This window comes from Drosophila rhopaloa, unplaced genomic scaffold (assembly GCF_018152115.1).
Source record: "Drosophila rhopaloa isolate 14029-0021.01 unplaced genomic scaffold, ASM1815211v1 contig_3, whole genome shotgun sequence".
Lineage (NCBI taxonomy): Eukaryota > Metazoa > Arthropoda > Insecta > Diptera > Drosophilidae > Drosophila > Drosophila rhopaloa.
Window position 1 is genome coordinate 24,010,368 of NW_025335123.1, and position 21,969 is coordinate 24,032,336.

General features: G+C 46.6%; 6 protein-coding genes across 8 annotated transcripts; 2 read left to right on the forward strand and 4 right to left on the reverse strand.

Annotated features, from left to right (window-relative positions):
• Window positions 1-6,223: 6,223 nt before the first annotated feature.
• On the reverse strand, window positions 6,224-7,350 carry LOC108046871. The gene is made up of 4 exons (XM_017126815.1): window positions 7,233-7,350; window positions 7,114-7,175; window positions 6,943-7,060; window positions 6,224-6,699 (listed from the first exon to the last, which is right to left on the reverse strand). The coding sequence occupies exons 1-4, from the start codon at window positions 7,265-7,267 to the stop codon at window positions 6,612-6,614; spliced, it is 303 nt and encodes a 100-aa protein (XP_016982304.1). The 5' UTR covers window positions 7,268-7,350; the 3' UTR covers window positions 6,224-6,611.
• Window positions 7,351-7,593: 243 nt separating this feature from the next.
• Window positions 7,594-10,270, reverse strand: LOC108047016 (coatomer subunit delta). Of its 2 annotated transcripts, none has more exons than XM_017127042.2 (8): window positions 10,076-10,270; window positions 9,930-9,969; window positions 9,643-9,866; window positions 9,168-9,577; window positions 8,907-9,101; window positions 8,533-8,846; window positions 8,351-8,462; window positions 7,594-8,290 (listed from the first exon to the last, which is right to left on the reverse strand). In XM_017127042.2, exons 1-8 carry the CDS (start codon window positions 10,076-10,078, stop codon window positions 7,996-7,998), a joined length of 1,593 nt encoding a protein of 530 aa, XP_016982531.1. In that variant the 5' UTR covers window positions 10,079-10,270; the 3' UTR covers window positions 7,594-7,995. The 2 variants fall into 2 exon arrangements, with proteins under 2 accessions (XP_016982531.1, XP_016982530.1); XM_017127041.2 differs by having other exon boundaries at window positions 8,907-9,104.
• Window positions 10,271-10,862: 592 nt separating this feature from the next.
• LOC108046995 lies at window positions 10,863-14,378 on the reverse strand. 2 transcript variants are annotated; one of them, XM_017127015.2, is made up of 6 exons: window positions 14,249-14,378; window positions 12,745-14,182; window positions 12,351-12,689; window positions 11,632-12,286; window positions 11,308-11,565; window positions 10,863-11,246 (listed from the first exon to the last, which is right to left on the reverse strand). In XM_017127015.2, exons 1-6 carry the CDS (start codon window positions 14,294-14,296, stop codon window positions 10,940-10,942), a joined length of 3,045 nt encoding a protein of 1,014 aa, XP_016982504.1. In that variant the 5' UTR covers window positions 14,297-14,378; the 3' UTR covers window positions 10,863-10,939. The 2 variants fall into 2 exon arrangements, with proteins under 2 accessions (XP_016982504.1, XP_016982502.1); XM_017127013.2 differs by having other exon boundaries at window positions 12,745-14,378.
• Window positions 14,379-15,160: 782 nt separating this feature from the next.
• Window positions 15,161-16,125, forward strand: LOC108046999 (mediator of RNA polymerase II transcription subunit 18). The gene is made up of 3 exons (XM_017127019.2): window positions 15,161-15,371; window positions 15,440-15,726; window positions 15,791-16,125. The coding sequence occupies exons 1-3, from the start codon at window positions 15,289-15,291 to the stop codon at window positions 16,030-16,032; spliced, it is 612 nt and encodes a 203-aa protein (XP_016982508.1). The 5' UTR covers window positions 15,161-15,288; the 3' UTR covers window positions 16,033-16,125.
• A 42-nt stretch (window positions 16,126-16,167) lies between these two features.
• On the reverse strand, window positions 16,168-18,056 carry LOC108046998 (peroxisomal targeting signal 1 receptor). Its single transcript, XM_017127018.2, has one exon. The coding sequence runs from the start codon at window positions 17,945-17,947 to the stop codon at window positions 16,271-16,273; it is 1,677 nt and encodes a 558-aa protein (XP_016982507.1). The 5' UTR covers window positions 17,948-18,056; the 3' UTR covers window positions 16,168-16,270.
• A 267-nt stretch (window positions 18,057-18,323) lies between these two features.
• On the forward strand, window positions 18,324-21,950 carry LOC108046980 (protein MMS22-like). Its single transcript, XM_017126984.2, has 3 exons — window positions 18,324-18,728; window positions 18,789-19,375; window positions 19,442-21,950. The coding sequence occupies exons 1-3, from the start codon at window positions 18,406-18,408 to the stop codon at window positions 21,844-21,846; spliced, it is 3,315 nt and encodes a 1,104-aa protein (XP_016982473.1). The 5' UTR covers window positions 18,324-18,405; the 3' UTR covers window positions 21,847-21,950.
• Window positions 21,951-21,969: the final 19 nt, after the last annotated feature.

Consider the following 21,969-nt stretch of genomic DNA (forward strand, 5'->3'; position numbering starts at 1 on the left):
GCAATAGTTCTTATTATTGGTGTGGGAAATGGTACATATCAAATGGAATACCAGTATTTTAGACCTAGCTGTATGCACCACATGTCGGCTGAGTAATATTTTTGATATATGTAGCGTGTGGAAGGCACATTGACCCGCAGATAAAAATATAGACGTCATCACAGCGAAATCTCTTCGATCTTGACAAATGGTAAGGTTTTTTTTTGGAAAATTACAAACTTTTAAAGCTGTTAACAATGTTAACAAGAATACACACGCATGTCTCTTAATTTTGATGAATTTATTTACCTTGGCCAAACATGTGGTCTTTAACTGCTTCACTATTCACTATTCACTATTTACTACTTACAGACCGCGTTACCCTAGTGCGGCGATCAAGATCAAACCGCATGTGTGTTTCAGCCGACTGGCGATGCTGGCCCTGCAATGCGAGGTCGGTGGATAAGATAGATGTAGTCCCGACCAGATACATATTATACATATAGCGGTTTTAAAGGGGAACTTCGAAAGTAAAGCCAAAAATCAATCTTGTATTCAAACATATAATATAATCAGAAATAGGCATTGGCTTCCTAAAATATAATATCAGAAACTTAAGGGATTTTTCAGAGAGATATATCATTAGGAATCCAAGTAGCGCTTAGCCAATTCGCACTGTACTCCATCTGCACCTGCGGTCAATAGCTGTACTGCCAGCTTGCGGAAGCGCCGATCTGTATGATCAGCTGAGGGTTCTTTGGAAAATACAAATAGTGTTTGTCCAACTAAGTAATTAGCAATCGGCAAGAGCCTTAGATTGGGTACTTCAGGCATCTGCGTCGCAAAATCCACCTGAACTATTCATACCCACCGCTTACATCGCAATGCTGGGGATAACAGATAAAAGATAACAGATAACAGAAAGCATATGATTGTCTGTGTTAAGCCAAAGGGTTATCATTAACCATCGCTGACGTCAATTTGTGCCGTGTTAGCGTTCAAGTGCGAAATGAGGAACTGCATTGGTGTGGGTTTGTGTGCAGCAGTGTGCGTGTGCAGCAGTGAAAGTAGAAAGTGACTCAAGAGGTGGCGGCATGTTAATGATGTTGCTGATCTGATGCTCGGCTAATGACGAAATATCTTATCCCTTTCACCCTTCTTTAAAGTGAGTTAAATTAAAAGTCTAAAATGTGTTTACTTTTCGGGTAATAAAAAATATGGCACAAATTATTTAACTTTACTAAAGATGTAGCTCTAAAAATCCCAAAAAAGGAAAAAGCAAACAACTATATTTAAACAAACTACTGATCGATTTTTAATCGATTTAATTTCTTCACTTTGGTTCGTGACTAAAAAAAATGGGGGCAAAAGGGGGGCTATTGATGATCATTTGACGGATGAAGGCGATCGACTAAATATAAATTGAACGTTCGTGTTTGGCACATTTGTGCGAGAAATCGCATCAATTGTTTTAATTGTCTGGTATATAGGCAAAGTTGGGATGTGTTGGAGATACTATATGCGATCTATAGGTAATGCCGCGTGCACGGAACCCAAATCTATAGCAAAACACTCGCCAGACGCGGATTATGCAATCGCCGACCGAGAATCTGAATCTGAATCTGAATCGGAAGAGTCAATATAGGCAAGGCGAAGATAGCATCGGGCTATTGTCTGTGTTTTCTGTTCGCATTTAAGGCTTTTGGCCAGACAAACAGTCGACTCCCATAAGTCGCATGCAAATTTTACAGCCGTTACGGGATATGACACACTTAACGATATCGAATTGCAGTAAAAATTCACATTAATGCTATTAAGAGTCATGCATTTAAGACATTGACTAATGATTATTATATCACCAACTTTTGGGCTTTTAATACGAGCCCCGTTTTGATAAAAAATATTATTTTAAAATTGTAACTTACCTAAGCCCATGATTGTACAATGGCATTATCTGGCCAGATGTCGAGCGAAGCTGACCAAAATATAAAAATAGCATATGGCCAACTAAAGCAGCCATGATTCATAAGTTTGTGTAATAATCGCAATACATTTTGGAATTAACCAAATAAGGCGAAAACTCAAATCGAGTTCCCCGATCCGACGATGATGATTCACAGGCGTAAACATTTCTCAAAAAAACGTCGGTGTCACTAAGAAATGTTTATTTATTTTTATGCGATTTGGCGTCACCTGCTGACCCTTCCCACCACTTGATTGCGATGCAGATATAAATAGCCCATAATTGATGACCATCAAACTACTCCAAGCCGATTCTGGCGGTTGACGTTGACCGATAAAAATGACACCTATGTTGGCACTCAATTAATTAAAAAATGCCTACATACCAATTTAAAAATCTTCTAAAATAAATAACCCATAAACTAAATAAATGTATTTCGAAAGCTATTTTTAACAAAATAATTTAGATTAAAGAAAAATGATAAATAAATGAATACAAACTAAAAAGTAATATTTTAAAATAAATAATATAGTCTTGATCTTCTTAGAGTTCTTAGTTCTTAGAGCTCGCCATATCAGTTCCAAGAGTTCAATTTATTTATGTACGTAGCGGCAAATATGTAAACAGAATCAATATAATCAAAGTCCAAATGTCGTCATTTCGTGGTATATGACTATATGGTATACAGCATAGACCGATGACGCGATAGTTGAGGGAATTTCGAGGCGGCGATTAGCCGCACTCCCATAATTACCCAAAACGGAGCCATATGAGTGGTGAGATGATAGGTGCCTCCATATGGACGCACATACATAAACTGCTAACGGGTTGCCGTTTCCGTTCGTCAGATACACCGCGAAAAATTCGGATGGTTTTCCTATTAATCATTTTTCATGTTTTATATATTTGGGAAAATTTTTACAAGGTATTTTATAGAGGTTTTAGAAATAACTAACATGAAAATGGGTCCAAAAATTGATGAACGCTAAATTGAAAATTTTTAATGCAGATTTTCAGAGAATCGAATCACAAGTCTTTAGAGGTATGCCACTTTGGAATCGGATTAAATTTGGAAAAGTTATGGACTCTAGAAGTCCAATTTTGGGTCACTGTATTACAACACATCGCAAAATTAGAAATAACTAACATGAAAATGGGTCCAAAATTTGATGAACGCTAAATTGAAAATTTTAAATGCAGATTTTCAGAGAATCGAATCACAAGTCTTTAGAGGTATGCCACTTTGGAATCGGATTAAATTTGGAAAAGTTATGGACTCTAGAAGTCCAATTTTGGGTCACTGTATTACAACACATCGCAAAATTAGAAATAACTAACATGAAAATGGGTCCAAAATTTGATGAACGCTAAATTGAAAATTTTAAATGCAGATTTTCAGAGAATCGAATCACAAGTCTTTAGAGGTATGCCACTTTGGAATCGGATTAAATTTGAAAAAGTTATGGACTCTAGAAGTCCAATTTTGGGTCACTGTATTACAACACATCGCAAAATTAGAAATAACTAACATGAAAATGGGTCCAAAATTTGATGAACGCTAAATTGAAAATTTTAAATGCAGATTTTCAGAGAATCGAATCACAAGTCTTTAGAGGTATGCCACTTTGGAATCGGATTAAATTTGGAAAAGTTATGGACTCTAGAAGTCCAATTTTGGGTCACTGTATTACAACACATCGCAAAATTAGAAATAACTAACATGAAAATGGGTCCAAAATTTGATGAACGCTAAATTGAAAATTTTGAATGCAGATTTTCAGAGAATCGAATCACAAGTCTTTAGAGGTATGCCACTTTGGAATCGGATTAAATTTGGAAAAGTTATGGACTCTAGAAGTCCAATTTTGAGTCACTGTATTACAACACATCGGAAAATTCGAAATAACTAACATGAAAATGGGTTCAAAATTTGATAAACGCTAAATTGAAAATTTTGAATGCAGATTTTCAGAGAATCGAATCACAAGTCTTTAGAGATATGCATTTTTAAAATCGGATGTCTGTAAGAAAAGTTGTGAGCTTGGAAGTGCTGTTTCTTGGCACTTTTCTGCAAGCCCATTTTTCCAAATGTTTGAAAGGGAAAACACTTTGAAGTTTTTCCCAGTGCTTTTTTGTCCACCTCCCGGAGTGCAACCAATTATTGGGCTAATCGAATTGCAATTAAATATAAAATTGATCTTTTCACAATTGTAGATTGATATCAGTAATATATCATTTAAGATAAAAAACATAAATAAATTTGTGAAAGTGGACCGAAATAAAAATGTTAAAAAATAATTAATATGGTTATACGCTTGGAACTTTGAAGATGAATTAAAATGAACAAGAAACAATTGACACAAAACAATTGGCTACCTGAAGATACACAACTTATAAAGGCCACAAATTCTTGTAACACAGCTCTATTAATATGGAAACAATTTATTGGGGGTATTTTTTGCATTTATCACATTTTTTCGTCGCCCAATTTATGTTGAATGATCTCTCATAACTCATGGGTTTTTCTGTGGTTTGGCAAGGGGGGAATTTTTATGTGGGGGACATATCGTATTGCTTATGCCTGCCAGCTGTCCGCTTAGTGGTTTTTGATCAGGTCCGGTGGGATTTGGCTAAAAATGTGAAAAATGCAACGGGTCACAGCGCATTTTGGAATTTCTTTTCGACTGCATTATGAATCATCTTGCCATTGGCACTTTCGCCGACGAAAAGGTAACCAGTTTTCCTCGCCGGCGTTCCAGTTTCCTGAAAAGCGAGAGTGAATACCGAATTATGTGGGTTTTTTTGTATTATGTAGATTTATGTAAATTTTAAAAGTATGCTTAGAAGATTTAATTATTCACTTTTATTTTAGAATAACATTATTTCAAGTTCTAAAAGAATAATGCTGCGTATAGTAATAAATGCCATTAATTTTGTTGTATAGCAAACACTACGATGATGAATATTTAAAGTATATTTTGAGACCTTATAGTACCCGAACTGACAACTTAAGTTACTTAAACGCCAAGTAATTTATTCCTTTCAACAACCATCTTTGCGTATGAGTAATAATTAATTATAATGTTACAATTAATATAAATGAAATATAGTGCAGCCAGGGAAAAGGTTCTCCATGTCTGAAGCAACGAATACAAAAACCTAGATAAACCATCGGTGGTCACATGGATCCATCCAATTGAACGCTTAATTCAAGTTGAAGGCTTTGCAGCGGCGGCTAAACAAACGCACCTTGGCTGCCAATTTCAGTGTTAATTTGTTTTTTGTTTCTGTCGTGTTTTATCAACATTGTTTTCTCTGTGGTATTTACCTTGCACAGTCGCAGCTTTTCGACACCCACAGAAATGAGGGAAAAAGCTGAAAAAAGAAGCCTAGACGCCACACGTGGGTCGCCAATGCCCCGTGGTAAAAGTTCAAGGCCTTTTCAGGTTTGGGGCTTTGCAACAGGTAAACACAAGAGGCAAACAGAGAGTGGGTTTACCTGGCATACCTAGCAGATGTGCATGGATATCACTCTTTACAATACTTACTTTTTCATTTTTTTGCAACTGATCCATCTGCACAGAAAAATGTATAAGATATAACTTAACATACAAATAGTATTTAAAATGTATCAAAAGTTAAACTGAATACAATATACATATTTAATGTTGAAAAAACATTTTGAATTTGCGGTGCCACTAGGAACCAGGGACCAGGGAATACCACCAGTTGCCTGTGAAGATTTCCCATAGATTTTAGGCGCCGTTCGTGTACGTTGTCATACTACTTTCAAAACACTGTGAATACCAGCTAAAGCGAATAAAAATTGTGTTCATATGAAAAGAGAAAGCCGCTGGTTTTTAACTTGAAATGATTAGCAAATTATCATGTATGAAATTTAACAGGATCTGACAAGTTCCATTTTTATTCAATATACCATCGCTAAGAAATCAATTTAAACATTTCTATGGACTAAATGGTGTAACGGTCTCAGGTATAGATGTTCGACTGTATCACAGAAACCATGGCTCGTGGGATGCGGAATGCGCGGCAATTTGTCTGCTGGCACTACTGATACCGCTGCAATGTTGCCGCTGTTTTGTTGCATGCAGCATGCCATGTCCACGTCCATGTATCACTTCTTACATGACGTGGGCGGCGGCATTTCCTCGATGAGGTGCACCCAACCCAAAATGCAGACCCGGAAAATGTGCAAGAAACTGCTGCACGAACCACACCAGACCGTTATGATTGCGTAATTACGGCTGAACATCGAGAAAATTGCCAAGTTCAAAAGCTTGCAACGCTATAATTGTAATTGGTGTACATGCTTTGATCACTTTCTGGGACTTAATAGTACAAAGTCTATATGTACATGGTGAGAGCGCTGGGCTGGATTAGACGTGGCCATTAACAGCAGTGCTTAATGCTTAATCCGTAATGCTTAATGCTATGCGAGTCGTACAAAACAATGTTTATGGTTAATGGCTATCGGTTAGAACGAGGGGCAAATGTAACAGGGGCTGGTCCTTGAATTGGCATCCGAAATGAATCAAGCGAAGCTGGCGCGTCGTGGAAGATATTTGTGTCTGTATCTGACTGTGTTTCTGAATCCAGATCCTGACCTGCGTATTTGGCATGACTGTTGCGCTTGAGGCCCCAGCTCCTGTTAGTTGCTGGCGGCGGTCACCGATGCAGCGGCCTGCTGCTTGAAGATCACACCAGTTATCTCGCCGTCCTTCTGGATCACACAGCGTCTAGATACAAAGAAATGGATATGTACATAAACCTTTTTCAAATTTATCATATGATATAAACTATGAAAACTTGTACCAAAGAGGTGAACCAATGGTAAATACCTTAAAAAATGTTTTCATTGGTAACAAACTTATGTTGACCGGTTCAAGAGAAGTAAAATGAACAGCTTTAAAAGAGGTAATGCTAGGCAAAGGTTCTCCAAATAGGTGCATCCACTCAGATAAGCTGAATTGCCAACTTACTTGTTGCCGCTGTACAGGCAAATTGTGGCCGGAACCGTGTTATTGGGCTCGAGTTTGGCCACCTGCTCCGAAATGGCCATTCCGATGCCGGACACGTTCGGATCGATGTCGCCCTTGGCTGCAAGAGTCCATCGGCATTATCGAAACTGATTAAGGCCCCCATATACTCACTGCCCAGACACAATCCCTGACGATTCGCCAGCAGAGCTCCCACCGTTTCCTGTCGCGCGGCGCTGCAAAAAGGGAGTATTGATTGCTAGTGGGGTTTACGGGCTGTACGGGATTCTTACATTTCCGACAAGACCTTCTCTAGTTGCTGCTCCATGGGCGAGGTTTTAAATTCACGACGAAGAACAAATCACCAGTTAAAAAAACAAAGCCAGAACCAAAACAATGACAAGTGTGACCGTTCGCGATAAAAACCATAAATACCAAATTCCGTAATACAGTGGGCATAATTTGGATACACCCAGTCAAAATGTTAAATTAAAACTGAGTGTAATAGCAAATATTATTTATTTAGATGATTTTAATTTTCCCAAATCAAATTTGTTTCCTTTTGCTTTAAAAAACTAAAATGTCTTCCAAAGTACATTTTTTAATAATAAACTGTCAATATTAATGAATTATAAAACAAAAAAAATACACCTGTTTTCAGTTTTTGAATGTATATTATATATAGTTTATTCATAGCATTTTACATAAAAATACTCCAAATGAAGGGGGTGCGACTATGCGCAAACAAAACACTGCAATTGCCAACTAATTGCCTTTAATTTATTTTATACCGTTATACGCAGCGCGTGGAGTGCTCAAAAATTAGTTTAATGATTTTCATTAGTATCAATGATTTTCCGCATTTTTGTTTTAATTACTCGCTCTGAGAAGCTGTTCGCGCCATAAATATCGAAAGTTTGAAACATATATAAAAATAATCTTTAACATGCTGCAGCAGTGGAATCAATCGTATCGAATCGAAACGCCCTGGAGAAATAAAATGGATTTCTATGTATATTTATGTACTACTTAGGTGGGCGGGGCCGGCGGCTTGGCCTACACGATCTCGTACTTCTCCACGAACAGAATGGATTCGCTCGAGTACTTGACCGCCGTCTCGCTATCCACCTGCACCACATCCTGGGCAACGACGCCCGCGTACGGCGTTTTCGAGACAAAGGACACCTGCAAGGGGAAGAAGTCGCCCGGAATAGAGGCGCTGCAGCTGAACTCCATGGAGCCGGACTTGTTGGCGGCATCGATGATGGGGATGTGCCACTGCAGAACGTGCTTGCGTGCATCGTAGTTGTAGGTGCCATCGTACTCGGCCACCGAGGGCTGCACATTCATTCTGAGGAGTTGGAAAGCAAATAAGTAATCCTCTCAATATTGATACCAATGATCTACTCACGGTAAGGGTATGACAATTGCCACGTCCTGCAGCTCCAGCTGCTGCGCCTCCAGTTCGTACTCGATGTTCACATCGCAGCCACCCTCGCCATTATCTGATGGCCAGCAATTGACTAAAAAAGAGCAAGAAACACGGACACGAAAGTGAAAGAGAAGAAAATGGTGTGGTTCGGATTAACATACTGGTCAGTGGAATGGCCGACTCGTCCTGCGAGACGAAGCGCCACTTAAGCACACCCACGTCGGTGTTGAGGGGGAACGGCTTGCCCAGGTTCTTAAGTCCAATGGTGGTGCGCGACTTGAACAGCTCCTTGTCGACGTTGGGGTGCGTCTGCAGCTGCAGGCCCTGTACGTGGTTGGGAGACAGCTTAAGCAAGATGCGTCCGTAGGCATCGTCCGAGATGCGCAACGTCAGCAGGCCGGAGTTTTCGAACTGCTGTACTCCGCCATCGCGTCCCAGGCGCACAATCAGCTTGTCCTCGATCTTCAAATGCACACTGAACGAAGGAAGAGTTTCAGCATTAGATAAGCTATCGTATGTAGTTATTAAAACCCACCTCTCCTTGTGAATATCCGCTGAGATGGCCGCCTTGGCTGCTGCACTGGCGCTGGCTGCAGCACTGGAGCTTCCTGCAGGCGCCGCCGGTGCCAAGTTGGCAATCTTTTCGCCCTCACTCTTAAGCTGGTCTACAAAGCTGTCTACGTCCTTGGACTTGCCGCCCAACTTGAGGGCATTGCGCGAGGTTGGCTTGCTGCTGATGAAATCCCCACAATCATTCAAGAAACCAGATGAATAGCAATAAGAAAAGATGACTTACGCAGCCGCCTTGGATTTCGTCTCTACATCGATAGTGGTGATGCCGATGGCGGCGCTGGAGCCCGCGGAACTGCTCACGCCACTGCTGCCGAAGCTGTCGGCGCTGAAGCCGCCGCTGCGTCCGCCCATTCCGCCAAGCGAGGGACCGCCCCGCTTGCTGGCCTCCATGCGCTGGCGCTGCAGCTCCTTGGCCTTCTCGCGCATTTTCTGGCGCGCCTCGCGCTCTTGCGTCTGCCGCACCGCCTGGTAGACCTTCTCCTCGTGCGAGTCCATCTCAACAAAAGTCTTGATCTGCGCCAGATTGACGCTCTCCCTGTAGCCCAGGGCCACGATCTCGTCGAAGGCGAAGATCAGGTTAAAAGCGTTCTCCACTATCTCTTTCTCGTCAAGGGAGTGGCTATACTCGGGGATCTGCAGATGGTGGGGTAATTAGTACTAAGTTTTCTGGGTTTTATACACTTCGGGCCTGAACACACCACTTTTGAGAAGAGGCGCAGCGTCTCCAGATCCTCCAGGATGTTGCTGGCCTTTGTGGTGATGAGCAGCATGTAGAGCTTCTCCATCGGCTGGTAGACATAGCGCACAGAGTCCGTCTCCACGTATGTGTGCTGCTTGCCAGCGGTCATGAGTTTGGGAAAGGCGGCCAGGAGTCCCTCAATGCGTGCCTTCGTCATTTCGACGAACTGACGTGAAAGGATGACTGTGCGTATACGTTATTTGTTATTTTCTGGTTTCTTTTTACAGGGTAGTACGAAGCACTTACCTTTGCCATTCTTCGTGCAGACTGCCGCAGCAATAAGTACCTACAAGTCGAAGAATAATAATGATAATTCCGGAATACCCGATTAGCCACAAAATCGCCGACGTGTATGTGTGTGTGTGTGTGTATGTTGGCCGGGAGGCTCTTACCATTTTGCAGCTGCGTTTGACGTTTAGGTCGGAAAATACTTCGCGGATCAGATGCGGGCGGAGCAGGATGGACTGCTGCTACGGATCGGATTTGCGGGACGTTAAAAAAGTCGGTTTTCAATTAATCCGCGTAGCTGACGTGTTCGGTTCTGCGACTAAATGTTTACGCTGGCTGTGTGTGAGTGCGGACCGGTGTGACCAGAGTCACAGCGCAAATGCACCGTAAAATCCCTGGCGATGGGGTGCACACCGACTAGACGATACCCTGCAACATACAAAGCTTTTTTTTTTTTTTTAACCAATCCCTTGTGAATCATAACCAAGATATACTAATTTCTGACTACGAAAAGAAAATCAAGTCGGCTTACTAGTTATACAGAGACCATTATGAATTTATGCTCATTTATCCTACGCATAACTTTTCCTATGAACAACAATACAGATTGGAGCTGTATGTTATTTATTTATTTAAATAGCCTTTACTTCTTCAATCAAAGGTCAAATTTTGTATATGTCACCCTATACTACATTAAATTTATGTTTTCCAGCGACGACTATGTATAAATGAGTTACACAACACTGACGTAAATGTCCGTTAAAGTTTTTGCGTGCTTTGCTTGTTAGAAAATAATTTAAGATCATAATTTAAAATACATTTAACAAAATATACATGTTTATTTATACATCTTATCTTTACCTTTATGTTTTTTTGTAGTAACTTAACTGATTATTAATTCATTTTAACAGAAAGATAACAATTCTAAATTTTATGAATGAGTTGGTAATAAAAATAAAAATGAAAAAATGGAAAAACTCATTGGAGAACAGTCCTTAACTGGTTGTGTCTAGATATAGCTAGTTGAGCTAATCGCTCAGAGTTAGCGTTTCCACTCGGCTGGCGATCGACGCCGCTGTCTCTCCCGTCGGCTGGACCTTCTGTTTTGCGTACTCCACGCTGAGGATGCGCATAACCTGGGCGGCGGTCATATTTTCCCGTTTGTGCTTCTGGAAGTTTTCTTTGACGAACTTTGCGAATCCCTTGGCCTCTCCCGCCGGCGTAGACACGGTGTTTCCCTGCTTGTCTTTTTTGTTCAGAAACAATGTAATGGGGCCCCTGCAGATCCTGCACCGCAGGTCCTCCACTTTCCGGGATCGGGAGTGAGCATGTGAACTGTGGGGCACAGAGGCAATTACGTTAGAGAAATATCCGTAATTTGCAATTGGCAACTTACGCTTTGTCGCAGCTCAGGCACTTGTAGGTGTACTTAAACTCTATGCTGTAGTTGTGGCAGACCTTAATCTGCGGCAGATCGGGAAACTTGTCGTTAGCCCGCTGGGCCCACATCTTCCACACCCTTCCATGGCCACCCTCTCCATTGAAAACCCATGCGGCGGCATGGCATAGTTCGTGGATCAAGGTACACCGCAGGCGATCCGCCGTGGTCAGCACTTTGACGCTTAGTTCCACCACACTGCTGCGCTGGTTAAGTCTGCAAATGGGACAGAAATTTGGTCTATTAGGCACATCCTGGCTGGCAGGGATCATTCCCACTCACTTGCGTTTGTTCATGCACCGTCCGGCTGTGTTGCGCAGCAGTTTGGACCACGTGATGGGGACATCCAGCTCGTTGTTGAACACCTGGGCGTTGAACATCTTGTAAAGATGCTGGGCCAGCAGATCCTTGTTCTTCGCGAAGTTCTCCCGATAAAAGAAGGCCTCGTTGTCCGCCCGATCCCGGCTCACCTGTCCCTCCAGTGATTTTAAGAAGCCGCACTTTCCCCCGGTCATAATGGGTGGCTGTTCCTTTTGCTTCTTGGTCTTGCGGGCAGTGGATTTGGGTGGGGCTTTGGTTTTGGGCGGAGCAAAGGCTTTGGGCGGCGCAGTTTGCGGGGTGAGCAACTTAAGGATCGGACTTTCCTGGGGTGTTGTCTGTACCTGCTGACCAATGCCAAGCTTCTTCTTTATTTCCTGCACTCGCTTATGAACAGGAGTGCCTGGTAGGTAGTCGCCCTCCAATTCATCCAGCATGTCCAAATCCAGTGCCTTGTCCACTATCGCCTTAGCCTCCGTGTCGTCCTCGAAGCCAGCGTTTGGTGTGAAGAGCTGGCGGCGAGTTGTGGCCTGGGTCGCTGGAGTGGCAGGCAGTTTAGCCTTAACGCTGGCGCGACAGGAATGCAGAATGTCGTCCAGGCGGCGATGGAACTTGGGCGCTATGAAAATGAAACGCATCTTTTGAGTACGGCAAAATATGAATAAATATTTGGTTGCTCTTACAATGCGAATCCTCATCGGGGTTGCTGACTACCTCCACCTCGTCATTGGTCAGATCCAGGTATGTAATATCACCGCCCTTCTCTTTGCCCTGCTCGTCCGAATCGCTGTTGCTATCACAGCCACTTTCGCTGAACGTGGCATCCGCATCCTCGTCGTCGGAGGCATCTGTGCCGCTTTCTGAATCTATTAGCTTCCGCCAGCGATCCTCGTCCACATGATTGGTCCGAGGCCGTGTCACTGGCTTTTGCGTCCTCGGACGCCTCTCCGTTTGGAAAGCTCTCACGGGGGGCAGACGAGTGGAGTTCAAGGGAGTATCATTTGTCCGCAGGGCACGCGTAACTGCGGAAGAAAATTGGTGTTACTTAGGGTTTTGAGGTTAATGTCTATTTCTTACAAATGCTGAAGTCACCAAGTGCACTTTCATCTGGCCTAACGGGCGGAGGACGAGGCTTCTTCTTTTTAGCGGTTGTTGCCGATGTTGGAAGAATATTCCTGGGCCGTAAAGGAGCCGTTTTACCGCCACTGCCACTAGAGCGCTTTAGGGTGCGGATCACATCAGGTGTCTGCCAGGACTTGCCATACAACTGGTTAAGCAGCTTCTCGGCATGGGTGAGGAACTGCTCATCCTCGGAAGCATCACCCGTGGACAGCATGGATTTTTGGTGCACCGATCGTTCTTTCCGTCGCTGCTCCTGGTGCTGCACCTCCTCTGAGCTGGCCAAGGACTTGATGTTCCTGGGCGAAGGATACTGCTGCTCCTCATCCGACGTCGAACTGGACTCCATAGTGGGAATGCTTATTTTTATGTTGATCTTGGCCGAGATATTAATTCTGCTCACTTGGAAAGAACCAAGCTCATTTTCGCCAGATATTGACGAAGCAGGACTGGGTTTCTTTGGCGTCGGTTCGCCCTCGCTACTGGTTTCCGGTATCTCAACTGGTTCCTCCGGAACGGGCTGCTCCTCGTCGTTCAGCGTCGAGTTGTGACTGTTGGAGCACAACGTGTTGAGTTCCGTATCATTTTCCGCCAGTCGCTTGCTGCCGTCTCTGGATTTGAGATCTTCGGATGCCAGGGTGTTCGCCTCCGTTTCGTCATCCGCCAGCCTCTTGCTGGTGTCCAGTTGAGTCACCTCCGCCGAGCAGATAGTATCCACCAGCGTTTCGTTGTCTGCCAGTCGCTTACTGCTGTCTATCGGTCTGGTAACCGGTGGCTGCCAGTCCTCGTCGTTGGGTGACATGGATTCGGTGTCGGCCTCTGCTAGCCGGGATTGGTGCTTAGTAGACGAGAGGGGGGATGGTGTTTGGGGGCCATTCTGCTCCATCTCGCGTCGCTTCATGGAGACATCGCGCAGGAAGGCCTCAATGCGCTGAACCTTCTCGTTGGTAAGTGTGGGCGGCGGTATGGCTTCCTGATCGGAATTGAGTGCTCGATCGCTAACAGCCATGCTATCGGGGGGCAGGGGCTCATCCTCGTCTTCGTCCTCGCTGGAATCGGATATTGTAATGCAGGAGGCGTTCTCGTCCGTCGTGGAGGAAATGCAAATGGAAGTCTCTTGATTGGAGGGTAGCTGCTGCTCCTTTGGCTGCATTGTCAAATTGCTAATGCCGGCGGACATTTGCTCTACATCCGGATCCGCCACATCCTGGCTACAGCCGTCGCCGCTCAGTTGCAGGGCGTCCATGTAATCAGAACTATCAAGATCCGGTTGCGTGTCCTCCGTATTTTCTGGGCAGGGCGGAGCACCAACATTTCCGCGCATGGTATGAGTTTTCTGCAGACTTTGCTCCCGAGGATTCCTCTTTTCAGTGTGCTCCTTTGGATCCAAGGATATCTGTTGTCGTTTTTTGTGGGAGGATAGCGTCAAATTGGCAAATTTCTGATTAAAGGGAACTTTTACTTTGCTGGGATCGACCGCATTGAAAAGCTTATACTTGTGATCCGCCATTTTGAGGGCGTCGTTGGTGGAATTAACGGTAAACTTATCTTTAAGAATATGCTTTTAGCAAATTCGCAATTTTGTTTGGATTTTGTGCGCGTCGATTTACTGTCATCGTTATCGATATCGTCCAAAGACTTCCGTCAGTGCTGGCAAGGATCTAGCTAAAGCCTGAAACAAGCTAATTGACTTCCAATTGCAAAACTAAACGATCTTTGAAAATGTTTCTGAAAAACATTGATTGTTGCATTGCTAGTAACAAAGTATTGAGGTCCCACAACATTTGTTTGTTGGTTGTATTAAAGCCAGTTCAAAAATAGTTTAAGAAATTAAGCAACATTGAAAATTAATTTAGAGGCAGATGGCTAACTCCTTGAGCCTGGCTTACCTTTTAAATCGGATTTAAATTTTTCAAGTTATAGGACTAAGAAGATCACTATTTTTGTCCCTTTGAGGCTGGCGTACCTTTTAAATGAGATTTAAATTCGTCAAGTTATGGGGCTGAGAAGATCCTATTTGTGTCACTTTTCTGGCAGTAATCGGCCAACGATAAGGTAATGGTACTGTTTTACGCAAGAATTTTGAAATAAAGTTCCAAGCTAATAAATCGCAGAAATAGCAGATATATTTGGATGAAGAATCTGATCAGCTCAATAAAGAATAGAAAGTGGGTTGGAATTTAATACAAAATAATAAATACTAAAATATGCAACATATTATTTGAGGCTTTTCCTTATGGCAATTTTATTTGAAAACAAATATTTTGAAATGTCCACATGTAGGTGGGGACCGACTCCAAAAAAAGTCACATTTTAAGGTGGCCACACCGATTTAAGAGTAGCCGTGTAGGTTACTACTAAGAGGAGCACTTAGGCAGTATAAAAAACCGATAGTTACCAACACTGGAGTACATAAACATAAACAAAAAGCGGAATTTGCAGCCACTACTTAAATTTCACTGCAGTTTCAAATAGTCAATTCGCAAGTCTCCTTTGCCCGCGATGAACAACCGGTTCCTGCCAAATCTAGAGTACTTGCTGCAGGGATCCATTCTGGACTCTGCCGTGGAGCACTTGATGCACAGGTGGGCTAGTAAACGTTAACCCAGATTTGAGCCATGTAATCCAATCCATCTTAATCGCCAATACACAGGCTCAAGGGACTCTGCGACAATGTAGATACATCTCCGGAGCCCTTCCACGACCTGGAGGTGTGCATGAGCCTGCGCCAGCCCAACACCCCTCAGCCATTGCTGCTCCGCGTGCGCCGGGCCCTCGGACGCGACGCTCCCTTCCAGATGCGCTACCTGGGCAACCCCGAGGTGGACCAGCGACGACCCACGCTTGTGCGCAACTGCATGGACTGTGCTTGTAGCAATGGCATTCTTGAGTTCCTCACGGAGATGGGTTTCCGCCTGGAGTTTGAGTACATAGCCAAAGGTAAAACTCGCCTGTTTCTCTCTCTTAACCGATCTTACTAACGGATCAAATCAACTCCCTCCAGGCTACATGTTCCGCAAGGGTCGCATGAAGATCACCGTCTCCAAGCTCATCAAAATCATACCCGGCAAACAGCAGGACATGGCCAACGAGCCAATCTCGCAGAGCTACATCGTGGAACTCTCCGTAGTGGCGCCCACGGGGCAGGAGGACGTCGGCGAGGAGATGCGGGTGTTTGCCGAGCAGCTGAAGCCGCTGGTGCAGCTCGAGAAGATCGACTACAAGCGGTTGGGCGGCATGCCGTAGTGCAAATAAAGGTGCACTTCGTAATTCTTCAACAGTAATTTAATTGCATAGAGATTAGGACATAGAAAAATATACAGACATCAGGAATCGAGAGGGAATGGTTACAATACCGGCGTGAAATATGTCTCAAGTTCATAGATACCACAGAAGTTTTTAATTGCTTACAGATTAAACCATAGAAAAATAAACATGACAACAAGTGGATTTCCAAACACAAGGAAGGAATAGCTGAAGCCAGTTAGTCCTTGAATGCCTCGTTAAGGGCCGCCAGATTACGATCGCTCACGTGGCCCTGGAGATCGCTGCGACCCATTAGCGAGATTACCATTTTGACGGTACTCCAAATAGACTCGGACATCTGGTTCTGTCCACTGCTGGTGGCCGCCATCGCCGCATTGGGTAGCTCCCGGGCGGCGTTGGTGTGTGCCTGCATGGTGAGCGCCGTCAGCAGGTGTTCCACCGCCTCCTTGTAGGCCTTGAGGTTCATGCAGCATACGCCCACGTTGTAGCGCACCCGGATGAAACCTGGCTGGAGCTGCAGCGCCTGCTGGTAGGCCTCCACCGCCTCCACAGAGCGCGATCCGTTGGCCAAGCTGGCGCCCAAGCGGTTCCAGGTCTTGGCATTCTGTGGATCCACCTGCAGGGCGGACTGGTAGCAGTCCACTGCCTTGTCAAACTCTCCAGAAAGATTGTAAAGCACGCCAAGGGCCTCCTGGACTTCGGCATCCACTTCCGCCGGGTGTTGGCGCACCGCCTCCAAGTATATCTGCTGCAGATCACGCAGCTTGCTTGGGCCAATCAGCGACGAGGCCAGCGAAGAGCCCTCGACCTGCAGTTCCGGATGGGCGGCGACCAGGTGCTGGTACTTGGGATGCACTGACAGCCAGCTGCACAGCATGCGCACGGCGTTGTTCTGAAGGCCCTCGTTGGTGTAGCAGACGGCCAGGGCCATCAGGACCTGCTGGTTGTCCGGTTGCAGGTCATAAGCGCGCTTCAGCGCCGCAATGCCCTGGGGATCCATTTCGTTTTCCGCTTGCGAAGTGCCAAGCAGCTGCCAGACCTCGGCGCGCTCCGGCTGCTTCTTTGCCGCCACCTCAAAGCAAAGAACGGCGCTGGGAATGTCACCCTTTGCCAAATACTCCTTGCCCTTCTCGAACGCATTTTCCAACTCCGACATGGGGTTCTCCTCGGCGAAAACGTACTCCTTGTACGCGTCCATGTTGTCGTTGTACTCCGACAGCCAAGGATGCTCGTTTTCGTCGGCCAGCTTCTGCCACTCGTCCTGCAGGCGCTGCCAAAACTTTTCGTTGAAGTTAGAGGCGGTCTGCTCCTTCTGCTCGGAACTGCGCTGGTAGTCGGTGATCCAATCCGCCAGCGACTCGCCTTGCGGCGCCTGGGGAAGGTTGTCCGTGACGATTGTCTCCATGGTTGAGTCGAAGAAGGGGTCCTGTAGCTGCTGACCGGCCGTAATGGCCATAAGGGGATGCTGCTGCAGCGGCCGGAAGTTCCGACTGCTAATCAGCGGCTCGTCGAAAAACTCCTGGGCGTGCTGCAGGTCTTGCTGCTGGGGCTGCATGTGGATCATTTTGTTCGGCAGGGCGGGTGCTAGGCCGCGTGCAAAGTCCTGGCCCCACTGCTCCGCCTGCTGCATCTGCATCTGCTGTTGGGGATTGCTGTGGATGTTGATGTCCCGCATCTCCTGGAGCAGTGTGTCCATCTGGAAGGACTGCGGCGGGGCGGCCACTTGGCCCAGAAACTCGTTGATTAACTGGTCCTCGGGTCGCGCGCCCCGCTCGAACTGGCGCTGCACATATCCCTCATCCTTGTGGGCCACATCCCGGGTGAACTGGCCGCCCAGCTGCATCAGCGGATTCACGCCGCCGCAGTCGCCCTCGACCAGCGGGCGGAACGACATGGTACTCAAAGTGGAGGTTGCTACTTAACTGTCGTAACCGGGCGATAAGATGCCAAGCCAAGGCAAGTCCACAACAAAGGTCCAAATGTCCACAGAGATTAACTGTGTTGGTATTAGTGTTGTCAATTTAGCTATTAAATAGATCAATTTCGAAACCGAAATTGTTCGCAACACTGGCCTTATCGGCTTCCTCGCAGTGTTGCACAGTGTCTTAAACAACTTGCCCTGGGGCAAACATTAAACATGGGAAACATTCAGTTCCAATTAAAATATCACAATATATTTACTTTTTTTTTTTTTAAGTAATTGCCTATATTTTTACCACCAATTTGGTCGATGTCAAATTATATACACTTAATTCAATATCACAATAAAGTCACTTTGCAACACTGGCAATTTCCGCAATGCCGCGCAACCTTTGGAAAACCGGAAAATAAACCTTAATCCCGGCCTGCGCCATGGATTACGATTTGTTCCAGTCGGATGAGGACGAGGAGATTCTGACTGCCTTTACGCAGGCTACCCAAAAGCTGCAGCAGGAATCCCTCAAAGGGCAAACGGAAGTGGACGATGCCGATGAGGAGGGACTGGATTTCCTGCCAGAGTTCTGCTGCAGCGGCCGGGACACACTGAAGACCCAGTTCCCGAGCGAGGGTTTTCTGCGGAGTGGCTATGCTCAAAAAGATCCACCTTGTTGTCGACTGGACAACCTCTGCTTCGACTTTGCCCAAGAACAATTAACGGTTATCGCGGTGAGGAACTACCTGTTTGGCGAGGCCTGGTGAGTCCTTATCTTCTCATCATCTTACATCAATGAGGTTATCCTTCCTCCCATCCCCAGCAAGAATGTGCAGAAACTCTTTGCCGCCGTGGCGGGTCAACAGCAATTGCAGGCCCCATCCGCCTCCATTAACTCTGGTTGGTATCGGTTGCGCCAGCAGGTCACCCACTTCTTCCACCTGCTGCTCCGTCTGCGCGAGAACGACCTGCTGCCGGGTGCGCTGCGGTTTCTGGAGGATCTGCGACACTTGCTCAACAATCAGCTAGACGCGGACAACTGGAAGGTTTTGTATTTTGCGGAGCACAGCAAGGGAAACGAGTGCCAGGCACCGGCCTACCACCTGTATCACGGCGTCCTGGAGTGGCGCTTCTTGGATCTGCACATGCTGTACCCCTCTGGGGAGGATCAGGGCTTCCTAGGGCAGCTGGAGCGTACGCTGGACGATCTGATAGTGTGTGCCGGCCATAATTACCGTGGAAAGCACCGCCCGGAGCTCATCCATGCCTCCCCCTTCATGTGCCGCTGCACCAAAGAGCTGTGGGTGCTGCTCAAGCATCTCATCCCCAAATGGCTGGGTGAGAGGGACCTGGACTTTTGGACGCTCTTCCACAAGGCCATGCAGAGGCATAGGACAAACTATTTCCATGGTAAACGGCTGATCTAGACCCGTTATGTAGTTTCCCTCCTTTAATTATGGACCTTTTCTCCTTCAGGTGAGAACAATTCGGTTTCCTTGGCGTACCACGAGTTCTACGCCTGGCTAAGACTCGGGTTGGTCCGCTTGAACGAATACAACAACGAGGGTCAGTACAAGCCGGGGCTTATGCTCAGCCCGCAACCTGACAACTTTCAAACCGCCAATCTGCTGAAGCAGTTTCTGGCCAGCCAGCCGGACGAGCAGCAGCGACGTGTTTACCTTTTGCTACTCTCGCCCCTGCAGCTGCAGCTTGGTCAGCCGGACACAGATGTGCTGTGCCAGCTGTGGGAGTACCTGCATCGCTCCCTTAACTGTAACTTCAGTGCGGGAACTGAACTGGATCAGCTGCCGCTTACCTGTTCCAACGGTGCTGCTTACGTGGAGCGCTACAGCAAGCTGTTGGCCAAGTCCCAGCTGGATGATCTGAATCTCAGCAGTTTCACCATGTACGCCTGGATGCTGGGCCGGACTTTGAAGATGCTCCCACAGCAGGGCCGGAGCAACCAGCGCCAAAAGCTGCTCGGTCGTATCTTCAGCAAGTTCAGTGCCGCGAAACTTTTGGCTCTTAATGAGCCCGGTATTCACCACGTGATCGAGCTTTTCCTGTGCCTGCTGCTCTGCCAGGAGGATCTCACCGAGCTGGCGCCCAAGCTGCGCGAAATGCTGCTCTGTTTGGCCCTTGATAAGCTGCCACCGGTGCGGAGGACTCTAGTGGCCAAGGGCCACATGGCTCTGCTCCTCCTGCATGCTCAGCATCGCCTGCCCATGGAGGACTATGTGGGTAAGCTTCTTAACCAGTTGGCCATCATTCGAAATGATACGGAAGTGGGCGCCATCTATGTGAGCAGCCTGCAAGCCGTCTTCGATCTGGCAGATGACTTTAATCGCGGTGAGCAGCAGCTCTTGGGACCCTGGCTAACGCACTACGTGGAGAAGAGTGGCCAGGCATCGCAGGATCGCGTGTGGCAGGCCATTCACTCGCTAATCCTCCGTCTTGGCGACCCGAGGGCTGTGACAGGCAATGCCAATGGTATCAAGGAGGCACTCCAACAACATATTCTGCCACTGCTGAAGGTGCAGTACACCAGTGGCCATAGTCCATGGCTCCCAAAGCTGGCAGCCAACTTTGTCGCACTGGACAAAGATCGGGACAAGCTGTTGCTGGGTTTTCTGCACGGACCGGAACCTATTAACATGGCCGCTTCGGCGCAGCTGATACTCCAGGTGCTGGAAGACGACGGCCGGCCTGCCAGCTCCACGATCATTCAGGTTTGGGTCAAGTCTCTGGTTCTCCTCAACGCGCAACATGAGTCTGTGCTGGCTTTAACATCCCATGTCACCCAGCTGGAGGAGTTCCGATTGCTGGCCATTGATCCTGCATCTCTGGAAGGGGGGCGTGAACCGCTCTGCGCCTTTTTCGGGGCTCTGGGAAGGCGTGCCCAGCAGGAGGAGGCTGCGGCCCACGTGCGCATGCAGATGAGCCAAAAACTACATGCCTATGTAAATCACTTCGAGATGTGGTTGCCTCCGGATCGCCTGCGTTCCGAACTGGGATCCCGATTCTACAGTTTCCTGGCCATCGTCATCTACAACTGCCCCACTCTAGCGTACGTGCGGTCCAAGCCCAGCTGCTTTTTCCACCTGGCCATGGTGCGGTTCCTGCTCACCACCCAATTGCAGGCGGGAGTGTCGCCTGAGGGTCGCCTGCCGCAGATGGTTCACAAGATCTTCCCGGTACTGCTGCAAGGGATTGGTCGAATAGCCTACCGCACGGACTCCTACGTGTCCAGGACACTGGAGCAGCTATTGCAGCACTGGACGCCGCACTTTAGCTTCTCTCCCAGCGCCAAGCTGGTGGCCCGTCCGTATGCCACACTTCTCCAGGCGGATGTGGACGGTGTGCTGGCGCAGTTTGTGCTTCAGCTCCTGGTGACCCAGTTTCTGGTGGTGCAGCGACGAAAGGCTGGGCAGCATGCGGGTCTGGTGATCACCATCATGCAGCAACTGATTGAGGGCACGGCCCCGGAGCAGGAGCAGCACCTGGTTACCCTTCTGCGCGGCGTCCACATCCCTCTGCTGGAGCACGTGATGTTCGTGGACGAACTGGACCTCAGTCGCAATCAGGTGTTTGGACTCTATCGCGTGCTGGTCTCCCACGAGGCCTTTAAGCGCTCTCGGGTTGTCCGGGAAATGTGCTCCAATCACTTGCGAACGCTGGCCGAGAAGCATCTGGCCCACTGCACTTACTTTTATTTCCAGATGCTTATCAAGCTGGCGGAGCTGGCGCCAGATCTGGTTACTCCACTCCTACCTTTTGTGAGGGAGCAGGCAAAGCAGGTGGAGCTAAAGCGCGGCGCTGGCGAGGATGTGGGCATTCGCAAGTGCCTGCAGCGGCTCCAGAAGGTTTTAGATATACTTTAAGGGTAGTATTAGCGAAAACTCATAATTTAGATATAGTGTGTAACTTTAGGTGATACTTATTAACAAATATATATCGTTTTTATAAAGATTTTGTAGGATCAAAAGATGAGCGTGCCTTTTTTT

Bases quoted from the DNA above. Each gene is read 5' to 3' on its own strand.
- LOC108046871 (XM_017126815.1), bottom strand. From the start codon at position 7,267: ATGGAGCAGCAACTAGAGAAGGTCTTGTCGGAAAT. The intron at 7,176-7,232 runs GTAAGAATCCCG...CCCTTTTTGCAG, and splicing joins GAGAAGGTCTTGTCGGAAAT to CGCCGCGCGACAGGAAACGG. The intron at 6,700-6,942 runs GTAAGTTGGCAA...CTTTGTATCTAG, and splicing joins TGCCTGTACAGCGGCAACAA to ACGCTGTGTGATCCAGAAGG.
- LOC108047016 (XM_017127041.2), bottom strand. The intron at 9,867-9,929 runs GTAAGTGCTTCG...GTATACGCACAG, and splicing joins CTGCACGAAGAATGGCAAAG to TCATCCTTTCACGTCAGTTC. The intron at 8,291-8,350 runs GTGAGTAGATCA...CCAACTCCTCAG, and splicing joins GCAATTGTCATACCCTTACC to AATGAATGTGCAGCCCTCGG.
- LOC108046995 (XM_017127013.2), bottom strand. From the start codon at position 14,296: ATGGCGGATCACAAGTATAAGCTTTTCAATGCGGTCGATCCCAGCAAA. The intron at 11,566-11,631 runs GTGAGTGGGAAT...TCCCATTTGCAG, and splicing joins CGGTGCATGAACAAACGCAA to ACTTAACCAGCGCAGCAGTG. The intron at 11,247-11,307 runs GTAAGTTGCCAA...TGTGCCCCACAG, and splicing joins TGCCTGAGCTGCGACAAAGC to TTCACATGCTCACTCCCGAT.
- LOC108046999 (XM_017127019.2), top strand. From the start codon at position 15,289: ATGAACAACCGGTTCCTGCCAAATCTAGAGTACTTGCTGCAGGGATCC. The intron at 15,372-15,439 runs GTGGGCTAGTAA...GCCAATACACAG, and splicing joins GTGGAGCACTTGATGCACAG to GCTCAAGGGACTCTGCGACA. The intron at 15,727-15,790 runs GTAAAACTCGCC...AACTCCCTCCAG, and splicing joins GTTTGAGTACATAGCCAAAG to GCTACATGTTCCGCAAGGGT.
- LOC108046998 (XM_017127018.2), bottom strand. From the start codon at position 17,947: ATGTCGTTCCGCCCGCTGGTCGAGGGCGACTGCGGCGGCGTGAATCCG.
- LOC108046980 (XM_017126984.2), top strand. From the start codon at position 18,406: ATGGATTACGATTTGTTCCAGTCGGATGAGGACGAGGAGATTCTGACT. The intron at 18,729-18,788 runs GTGAGTCCTTAT...TCCCATCCCCAG, and splicing joins TACCTGTTTGGCGAGGCCTG to CAAGAATGTGCAGAAACTCT. The intron at 19,376-19,441 runs GTAAACGGCTGA...TTTCTCCTTCAG, and splicing joins TAGGACAAACTATTTCCATG to GTGAGAACAATTCGGTTTCC.